This window comes from Passer domesticus, chromosome 6 (genome assembly GCF_036417665.1).
Source record: "Passer domesticus isolate bPasDom1 chromosome 6, bPasDom1.hap1, whole genome shotgun sequence".
In the NCBI taxonomy this organism is placed as follows: Eukaryota; Metazoa; Chordata; class Aves; order Passeriformes; family Passeridae; genus Passer; species Passer domesticus.
Genome location: NC_087479.1, coordinates 29,392,271 through 29,403,216, shown reverse-complemented (window position 1 = coordinate 29,403,216; position 10,946 = coordinate 29,392,271). Strand labels below are relative to the sequence as shown.

The 10,946-nt window shown below is 37.9% G+C and overlaps 1 protein-coding gene across 5 annotated transcripts in view; it reads right to left on the bottom strand.

Annotated features, from left to right (window-relative positions):
- Nucleotides 1-2,391: 2,391 nt before the first annotated feature.
- The window catches only part of STXBP6 (syntaxin binding protein 6), a 92,457-nt gene continuing 83,902 nt past the window's right edge, over nt 2,392-10,946 (bottom strand). For all 5 annotated transcript variants that reach the window (XM_064424085.1, XM_064424087.1, XM_064424083.1 and 2 more), the window contains 2 exons: nt 6,615-6,772; nt 2,392-5,472 (listed from right to left, as the gene is read on the bottom strand). In XM_064424085.1, the coding sequence (XP_064280155.1) occupies nt 5,449-5,472; nt 6,615-6,772 (182 nt within the window). In that variant the 3' untranslated portion in view covers nt 2,392-5,448. The remainder of the gene's footprint in view (nt 5,473-6,614; nt 6,773-10,946) is intronic.

The following is a 10,946-nucleotide window of genomic DNA, read 5'->3' as shown; positions in this document are numbered from 1 at the left end:
GGGGCTGTGTTTTAAATCTGTGCTGGAAAGAGTGCTGATAATTGAGGGATGTTTTAGTTATTGCTGAGCAGGCCTTGCACATTGTTAAAACCTTTTCTGCTCCTTGCACCATCCTCAGAGAGGCTGCGGTTAAACAATGAACCAGGAGGGGACACAGCTGGGGACACCTGACCCCGTCTGACCAGAGGGATAACCCTACACCATGCAGTTTTGTGCTCAGCATATAAAGCTGGAGCGAGAAGGAAGTGGGGGGAAGACACACACTGGGAGTGATGGCAGTGTCTTCCCAAGTAAGGGGTATATTTTTCCTCCTCCCTGGGACTCTCTCAGAAATTACCTCATCACCTCCTCTGACCTGCCTACCTGGTGATGCAAAAGTCTCCAATCTGTCCCTCATCTTGCACAACCTCTCCTCAGGTTCAGGCACTGACTGGCAACATGAACAGTGCTCACACTTCCTTAATCCTAAAAAGTAATAGTGTGACACTTTTGACTAGTCTCTAACAATCCTCAAATAAATGCAGAAATCTACTGTTAAATCTAATAACCTTCTCTTATTTGTTTCTATGAGAAAACACAGAATAAGGAAACATAAAAGTGTTTCCAAACACTATTTTTCACAAAACCAGTGGAAGTTTTGGAAAGGATTTTCATTAAAATCTTAATACTTCTGATAAGTACAGATCTTTTCTGCAAAAGTCCTAGTTCCAGGATCATGCCAAAGCAAAGAAGCTTTCCTACGTGTATTCTTTCTGAAATAGGAAAAAACCCCAACTGGTTTGGCTGCAGACCAGCATGATGATTATTGTTAGTTGCACATGTTGAAGAATTAGTTTTCAATACAGTATGAAACACCATCAATGTTTTATCATTTATTTTTTATTTCTTTCATTTTCTCTCTCTTCTCTCCAGGAAAAAATACTTGATGTAAATGAAAACTGTTCCCTTCTTTAGCACCAACAGAATTTCAACACAATACAGGCTTCAAGTCCTCTGTGTAATTTATCACCCTTTTAGCTACCAGAAACCTCTGAAACTGTTTGAAATATCAATTAGTATTTTGTTAGATATCTATTTTCTACACTTCTACAGCCACCTGACTTGTCTAACTAACGAGGTTACTTTTCTGCTCTGGATACCGGGCCTGAACACTGAAGTTGACTAATTTCATGGAGGACTAACTTTGAAACAAGAGAAAAACATTTTTAATCTGAGACATTGCAATCCTTTTTGAGTGGTGGACAGCACTCCTGCTCACTACCTGAAGTAGTTCGTATCTGTATCTTCATAGATGCCAAGACTTGTAGCTGAAGAACCAGTTTCTCAGTCAAATATTATCCCTCCAGGAACATATTAACATATCTTTCACTTAGGAAACCTAACATACTGAATCACCAAACATCCATGCTTGAGCTTCTTCCATAAATCAAAGATGACAAAAAAAGCCCTATCATCTTTTCCTTATTTTATACATAGCAACAAATAAGACTGATGAATTATGAAACTCATAAAATCAATTTCAAAAATGATATGGTGAAATTGACCTAAAAGAATGTTCAAAAATGAACTGAACATTCTGTCTTTCTATCCTATAGGATAAACAAACAATAACAATAGAAAATAACTGAAAAAGAGTTTTGTTCAATCTACAACAAAACACTGTCTAGATCAGATTAGCTTCTGATCCACCAGAGATCTATTTCTTTCACAAAGAGGTTCACACAGGTTGGGCATTGGGGATGTATGGTATTCAACATCTATGGATAACATGAATTCAAGCAAAACTTACCTAGTAACTAGAGTAATTGAACAGTTGACAGTACTTGCCAGCAAGAAATTTTTGGGACTACAATCACAGGGATCACATTTAAGCCTGAAAAGAGAGATGGCAGAAAAGGCAGTTTGTATTTGGTACAGTTCTTGTGCAAGTAGACCTCATTTTAATCCAAGGGATTGCTTCTCTGTGTGTAGAAGAATTCTACCTTTACAGTTTTACTCTTATAGGGTAATTAAAATTGCTTATGCTTTGATTAAAAAATTATCAATAAAATTAGATAGCCAAAAGAAGACATTAACAACTTGAGAATAACCATTTCATAGGAATGCAAAGTAAATTACCAGGATTCTTTTTAACCTACACAGCCTTTAGGTAAGGTGCTAATTTCAACCTATGGCAATTATTTTTGGAATATGCTTAGACAGGAAATGCTTTAACCTAGTTTCCACTACTTCTCTTGTAATTACAGTACTCTAGAGAAATTTTTTATCACTATAGCAGAAAATAATTTTTATTCAGTTTTGCTAAGATTCAATATAATTTTGCTAGAGTGAAATACTAAAACCTAACTCAAGAACAATAAATATTTTGAATAGAGAAATAATCCAACACAGTTTTCATCACAGTAAAGTATTTAATGACAAAAATCAGGGTTTCCAGTAGTGAGTCAAGAGAGCAGGTCCCACTTTTTTTTTTTGTCCTCTCCCCAGAATGGCACAATATAATTTCTACATATCTTTGAGAACTTCCAAGGAATTGGTTACAATAGATATCAGCAAGTATTACAAGTCTGGCAAATCATGGCAAAACCTACCTACCTTTAAGATCAGTTTTAAGAGCACACATTTTTGTTAATATTTCACATAATACACAACTTTTGCTAGACACAAAAGTAACCTTTTAAGACAGAGTTTGCGGTACACCAGTCAAGTCTAACAATACATTATTTTTATTCTGTTCAGAACTTTAAAAAGATAAAGAAACTAATATTGTTACAATTTACAAATACATTCTTTCATATGAAACATTAACCTGAATCATAGTATATGTTATGTACATGACTATCTAATAATACTAGGTTCTATACACTACAAGCTAAGTTCCAGAAGGAAACTGCAATGCTCTAAGATTTACCTTTGGATAAACATTTATACACCTTCATTTTTTTCCTAAAAACTACTAAACCTTGTAGTTTAATGAACAGAAAGAAAAAAGTAAACAGACAAACCACTTTTCCTTCATTCAGAAGACTTAGGTTTACCTAAAGTTCGCATAGTAAATGGCTTTTGATGGTTGGATTAAAGTCCTGAGTTATGATAAAAACCACACACTTAACTGGAAGATACAAAGCAACCCAAAATGCTGAAAAACTCAGGTGGGAATAAAGCAATGTTTTAGTACAGTTCAGCTCACAAGACGTCTGGAACTTAGCAGTGCAATTATGATCTTGTCCTGTCCAGCTGATATTTATGTAAACACTTGAAAATATATGCCTTTTTATCTAAATTTAGGTAACTAATTATTTTCAGGTTTATCTGACCTGGGTTTTAGACATTTCTTCTAATTATTTGCAAGCTTAGAGGAATGGCTTCATGACAGCAGCCCAGAATCTACTTCCTTCTCTCGAGAGAAAGACTTATGAGGTTAGCAGCAGAATATAGTTTTAAAAGAGTGGAAAATATGACAAGAAGTTAGCTATGTGGTCAAAAATTTACTCCCTGACTGATTTATAATCCATCTTTAAAAAAAAAAAAAAATATAGCCTAACATTTCGTATCTAGCAGAAGTTTAATTTCTGTTTAAAAAACAGATACTGTTTTCCTGGTTAATTGCAGAAATACCCAGTCATTACAATAGCATTCAGACATTTCCAGGGCAAGCATTACTACACATAGCTCAGCAGAGTGTTCAGAACTTGTGTTGTTAATGAACCTGTTCTGATTTATAACAGAAGTGGCCAAATTCCCTTTCAGTAGGTGTTAGATTTGGTAACTCTTGGAGCTGGTGCTAAATAGAGCTAAATGATCCTATGGTACTACACGAACGACCCATTCTCTCTACTCCCAGTGTGAAATTAAATAAAAAGCTTCATACAAAACTGTTTAAATTACAGGGGGAAAAAAACCCAAAACCAAAACAGATGTTAAGTTTGAATGCAATCAGCTAACTAGACAGTGTCCTTCTTTCAAATGAGAATACTTTCCTAATAGCAAGCATCTTTTTATGAAATGGGCATTTCCATGAAATTTTCAGCTTGCAGTAAAGTAAAATATTCTCAATTACTACAGTAGCTTTTTATCTCTCTTACAAGCACTGCTCTGAGGATTTTAGACTGTTGTGTCATTAATAATGCAAAAATCATATTCTACAATGAATACAGTACATTCACATAATGCCAGCTTTTCTCTGGTAAGATGATGGTAAAAATGAAGAGCAGGCATTTTCAGAAGATGAAGGCTATGCCTTCTGCAAGGATTTATTTTCTAGCTTACTGGTTTAAAAAAAGAAAAAAACATCTTTTTCACTTTTTTTCCCCTTTTCATTCTTGTAGCATATTAGACCAGCTTAAAAGTGTGAAGGAAAAAAGTAACCTACTTATTTTTGTAAGAGAAATACAGTGCATCTATTGCATGTAATGAATACAGATGAAGTAGAGTCATCCTTCCAGTGATAACATATTGAAAGCTGAGACTCAAACTAGAAGTTGATTCTAGTGTACCAAGATATGCTTTTTTGAAAGCCTCTATATTAAAAAATCAGACAACTTGCTAACAGAGAAGTCATTAAAATCAGACACATTTCTGAAGTGTTCCAAAACCTGTAGAATTTATGAAAAACAGTTGTCTTGAAAATAATGCACTCTCATCTTCCCAGGCCTTTGCATTCTCATGGGACTTTAGCCATACAATCACAGGTAAAAAGAAATGCTATTTTATATCAAGATTGCTGAACTGTAGATTGTGTTTGAGGCACAGCTATGTGCGTATAGATGTAAAAAATTACTTTTTTCCTCTGCTTTGAAACCTCAAGCATACATTCTCTAGCTTTCAGCATACTATTCAAATAATCAGTCTGAAAGTGTAAATAGGAACATGTAAAATGCTGATATGAATGAAATTCAGATATGCACTCCTGAATGCTGGTACACATGCAACACTTCCTACATTAGAAGAAATAATTTTTTTCTGTTTCCCAGGACAAAGCTGTTTGTCCTCCACTATAGCTACAACCCCAGATGTTTAATTCTAACATTCATTCACATTCTGCTGATGCTACATTAAATGAAGAAAATTATACCCCTTCTTTGGATTTTATTTCCACACACGTCCACCATCAGTTCAATCTTTCTTTTTGTACAACCATGGAAGAATATTACTATTTTAATCCTGATCAGCTTGTCATTTGGTCCTTTTTCAATGTCTGCTTTCACTCCTGTAACAACTGAAATACAGGTAGAAAGTACCGCAGGACTGTGTAGCAATATTAAAAAAGAGGAACAGAACGAAGTCAGATAAGTAGAAACTCAACACTTTTTCCTGCACAGAAACTCAAAGAATGCATCTCCACTGAACGGGAAGGAAAAAGCACACAGAAGACTGAATCTCCTGTAGAAGTTGCTGATTGGAGCCTTTTCAGCTTCTCTTGAGAAGATTTCAACTTTGGGCAGTATCTCAGCATTTGTGCTTCATGGCAAGCTGAAAAAGAAATAAAAAAATTAATTAAAGCAATATCACTGAGAACGACAGCTGTATCAACCTAATGTGGCTAGTATGGATAAGAAGAGTTTGTAAGACAAATTCTTCAAAAGATGCCTGAAATCCATTAACTTCTTTGCACAGAGATAGTTATTCCCTTTCCTGAGACACACAGGAAAAGCCTCTCTCTGCCATGCAGGATTTATCTGCTTTCCCAGCTCTTTTTCCCAATGTTCCATTATTTTGCTATCTGTGAGGAAGGCTAGAGCAAGACACCAGAAATAAAGACACATTTAGAAGAATAGTAATTTTGACCCAATCATTTTGATTATTAACTGCAATCAGGAATTCCAGACAAGTAATTTAAAACACCTATTCAGGAGCTCTACATAATGATGAAAAATAAAGGACTGATTGCCTTTCCACCTCTGTGATTACCAATTATTTCCATTTCAAATAATTCAAAAATGCACTTAACTAGGAATGAGAGGGAGAAGAAAGAGATGAAGCAAGCTAAAACCTGTATAAAATGTGTAGACAAACGGACTTTGCAAACCAAACAGAGAGCTTAGGGTTAGGTTCCATATAATAAAAAAATGCTATCTGTAGATAATAGCATGCTAACAAAGCTGAGATGAGTGAACCCTCTGGGAAATCACCTAGAAAACAGAACTGCAGCAGCAGTTAAAATTCACTCATTAGCTACTGGTGAAATGATGACCAATAAATGACTCAAACTAAACTGACATAAACCTTTGATACTCAAGGATATGGTTACAAATATGCTTTTAAAGAAATTAATATTTGTAGTGATATACTAGAATTGCATTTAAGCACGAAAGAACTTAAACCAACACTCTTCTTTCTTTCTTTCCTCACACAGCATTTTTTTAAATGTGTCTTTGGGAGGCACAAAGACAACAAACTCTGAGAAGTTTTTATTTTACAGAATTTATAACTTTGAGATCCTGTGCAGGATGGGATTTTTTTAGAGGCAAAGAAGGTGAAGAAGGTGTCACAAAGAGGATTTGATACATATCCTGAGCTAAGTTCAAGCCTTTATACATTGAAGTATAGATACATGCTTTCATGCAACAAACTCTGACAGCCAAATGTCTGATTTTATTCCACCGAAATCTTACCTTATGTGCAGTTTCTGCAAACTGCTGAGCACTGTTTTTCAGCTCCTCTGTCTTTTCTTCCGCACGACCTAGCCTTTCACCACGCTCATTCAAGGCCTGACTTGCCTTCTGTACTGCACTTGTCACACTGTCTGCTGCTGAATGGAGTATGCTGTTTCCTGTTAACCAAAAAGAAACCATTAGAGTACTCACGTATATATATATGCTTTGGAATAAATACAATTAAATTTATAATGTTCTAGAGCTGGTTTGCTATCAGGACTGGCCTCACTTCACTATAATCTCTATTGAGGTGGTTGTAGAGAGCAATGAAATCTCCCCTGAGCCTCCTCGAGACTAAACAATCCCAGCTCTCTCAGCTGTTCCTCAAAAGACAAGTTCCCTAGACCTCTCAGAGCCTTGCTGCCCTTCACTGGACACACTCCAGTACTTCAATGCCCTTTTTAAAGTGAGGGGCCCCAAACTGAATGTGGTACTCGAGGTGTGGCCTCACCAGCGCTGATGCAGAGGGATTGTCACTTCCCTGGTCCTGCTGGCCACACGATTGCTGACACAGGCCAAGATGCCACAGGCCTTTTTGGTCACCTGGGCACGCACTGGCTCACACTGAGCCTGCTGTTGACCAGCACCCCCAGGCCCCTTTCTGCTGGACGGGTCACCAACTGGATTTAGTTCCATTCACTACAACTCTCTAGGCCTGGACATCTACCCACATTTTTATTCATTGACGAGTCAACCCATCCAAGCCACAAGCAGCCAGCTGATCTAGAAGGGTGCTGTGGTAGACTTTACAGAGTCTAGATAAATAACATCCACAGCTTTCCCTTCATCTACTGAACAGGTCACTTTGCCATAGAAGGACATCAGAGGAATCAAGCAGCACCTTCCTCTCACAAATCCATGTTGGTTGGGCTTGATCCCCTGGTTGTCCTGGCTGTCCTGATTTTTTCCACAGCATTAAAACCAAATATATAATGCTCTTAAATGAATTATTCTAGTAAAGGTATGAAACAAATTCAACACAGTCAAAGCAAGCACTACAGCAAAACTGCTGTTAAACTCTGTTTTTCTTACTAGCACACAAAGAGAAGTGAAAACAGACACAGACACTGCTTTTATCATGAATCTGAGGAAGTGTGTACCTACTTCAAAAATATTCTCGGGTTACAAAAATCAAACTCAAACATTAATTTAAATTGCCCTTTAAATTTAGCTGGGGCTAAACTACAATAAACTACTAGTTTGTTGTAGTTTAGCCCCAGCTAGTAACCAAGCACCACACGGCCCCTTTCTCACTGTCCCACCAGCAGGACTGGGGAGAACTAGAAAGGTAAAAATTAGAAAACTGATAGGGTGAGATACAGTTTAATATAGAAAGCAAAAGCTAAGCACTGAAGTAAAGAAAAACAAGGAATTAATTCACTCCTTCCCATGGGCAGGCAGGGGTTCAGCCATTTCCAGGAGAGCAGGCACCCATTACACAGTAACAGTTCCTCATGAAAATGAATGTGATTACACCAAACTTCCTCCCCTTCCTCCTTCTTCCTCTCACTTTCTGTACTGAGTGTGATGCCATATGGTCTGGAATGTCCTTTGGTCAGTTGTCCTAGCTGTGCCTCCTCCTCCTAACCTCCCATGCAGGCCCAACTTCCTCACCAGCATGGCCAGTACAAAAAGCAGAAAAAGCCTTGGTTCTGTGCAAGCCCAGCTCAGCAATAACAAAAACATCTCCATATTATCAACTCCATGTTTAGCACAAATCTATCACATTGCCCCATACCAGCCACTGTGAAAAAAATTCACATAGCTGAAACTAGCTTACAGTTTCATTAGAAAAAAGAAGAACAATACTTTCAGACCTCAGTTTTCAAATAATAATCCTTTCCTTAAAAAGTCTAAGCAAACAATGAATAGTGAAACTAAAGGCTGCCCTAGGTAGCCTGTGAAGCACAGTAAAAGCTGCATACGCAGGAATTCCTGAGATAAAGAAAACTGTCTTACAATTTAAGCTAAAACTCAACTAGTATTAAACTATGGAGATGAAGGAGAGACTTAAGAACCTACACAAAGTGACTCACAGATGATGAGTCAATATGAGAAATAGCCATGAAAGAACATCCCTGCCTCCTAAATACCAATACTGTTACATTTTGCACATCAGGAGTTGAAAAAAAAAAAAGTAGATGTGGAACTGCTACAGGTTTGGTTTTTTTCCTACTGTTGCATTTAGAAAAGGAATATAATAGCATTCTTTTTAAAGAGATTAATATCTAACAATACTGCGAGCTGGAACTTTGCAGAGACAGAAATTAATCTTTTCAAGTGATCTCCCTTCAGACACTGAGGAGTTTGACTATAAAACCAAACAATTTCAACTTTACATCCTGCACACTTTCTTACTTTGAAACTTTTCAGTCAATTGATATTTTGTTCATAATTTTTAAGGAAATTATTTTGGCTTCTGTTCAGGCAGCTTTTCCAATAAACACATGTACTGAGCAGCACTGCACTGGAAATAGTTTTCCTTTTTTGGTGGTGTGATCTAATGGCTTTGGCCTCTTGTATAGTGTTAGTATTCTAGGACAAGAGTTTTAAAAGCTCCCAACACTGAATTAAATCTGTTTTTTACAAGATCACAAAGCCTCTGCTGAATTCAAGGAAAAGAGGCTACATAAACTTATAAAACTAAGAATCTTCTGAAGTCTTAAAATGTGTTGGGGAGCAGAATTTAACACATTGCTGACCTTCTGTCATGTCAATAGGAAACTACAGAACAAACATATTTTTCATTTTCTATACTCCTAAAAATATTCCTTATTTTCTATACTCCTAAAACTATTTGTAGATTTGTGGCCAGAGATTGGTATCTATTACTCCACATTATTTTCAGCAAAGAAGAATGAACTTGAAAGTTTGGCACAGTGACAGTAAGTGTTTTTCCCTCTAGCTAACACAATATTGTTTTCTCTCCAGGTAAGATCTGCTGTACTTTCTCATGAGCAGTGACTTGCAGAGAAGCTGCTATTCTGAGACCGTTCCTAAGAACTACTTCTGGAGTATCCTTACCAATGGTATGTCAGTAAAACAATAAAAAAAATCTGCTCTCATCTATGAGCAACTCAGAAACTCACATGTCAGTAGTGTATGGAATTTCATCAGTGTATTTCTAGAGCATGTGTAGGTGGCTGCTGGTATGACTGACTATACCTCATCCCTGTATTAGTATCACTTCAGGAATAGCAACACTTGCACTGGATGTATTGGAAAATCATTCATATGAATAAATAATCTACAACCTGCAAAACTTTTAAGCTGTTCTTTAGGAGGTAACCTCTGATTCAAAATATCCTGAGAGATGTTTTCCATGCTGATGGATTCCTTTAGGATTTCAGTAAAGCTTCTCATACTGTCTTTCACAGTATCCTTCTAGACAAAATGTCCAGCACACGGCTGGATAAAGACATCATGTGATGGGGGAGCAACTGGGTTGTGGCTCAGGTGCAAAGGGTTACACTGAATGGGGTGACATCCGGCTGGTGACCTGTCTGGGGTTCTGCAGCGCCAAACTTTCAACATCTTCAAAAACAACTTGGATGCAGGAATCAGATAGATGTACAATAGGTTTTCAGACAATACTAAATTGGGAGGAGTTGTTGACTCCCATCACGGCAGAGAGGCCCTGCAGAAAGACCTTGACAAATTAGAGGGCCGTGCAATCACCAGCTACAGGAAGTTCAACAAAGGAAAGAGCTGGATTCTGCACTTGGGATGGGGCAACCCTGGATTTATGTATAGACTGAGGAACAAGATGCTGGAGAGCAGTACCATGGTCAAAGTCAAGTTGAATCTGAGTCAGCAGTGCCCTGGCAGCCAGGAGGGCCCAACCCTGTCCTGGGGGGCATCAGGCACAGCATCACCAGCCAGGCAAGGGAGGGGATTGTCCCGCTCTGCTCACCTCGAGTCCTGTGTGCAGTTTTCGGCACCACAACACTTAAAGAATGTAAATCCATTTGAGAATGTCCAAAAAAGGATTACAAAGGTGGTGAAGGATCTAGAGGAGAAGCCATATGAGTGGTTGAGGTCACCTGGCTAGTTCAGCCTGAAGGAGACTGAGGGCAGAACCCACAGCAGTCTACAACTTCTGAGGTGAAGAGGAGGGGCAGGCACTGACATCTTCAGTTTATTTTGGATATTAGAAAAAGGTTTTTTACCCAGAGGGTGTTTGGGCACTGGAACAGGATCCCCTGGGCAGTGGTCACAGCACCAACCTGACAGAGCTCAGGCAGCATTTGGACAACGCTCTCAGGCACATGGTGTGACTCCTAGGGTGTC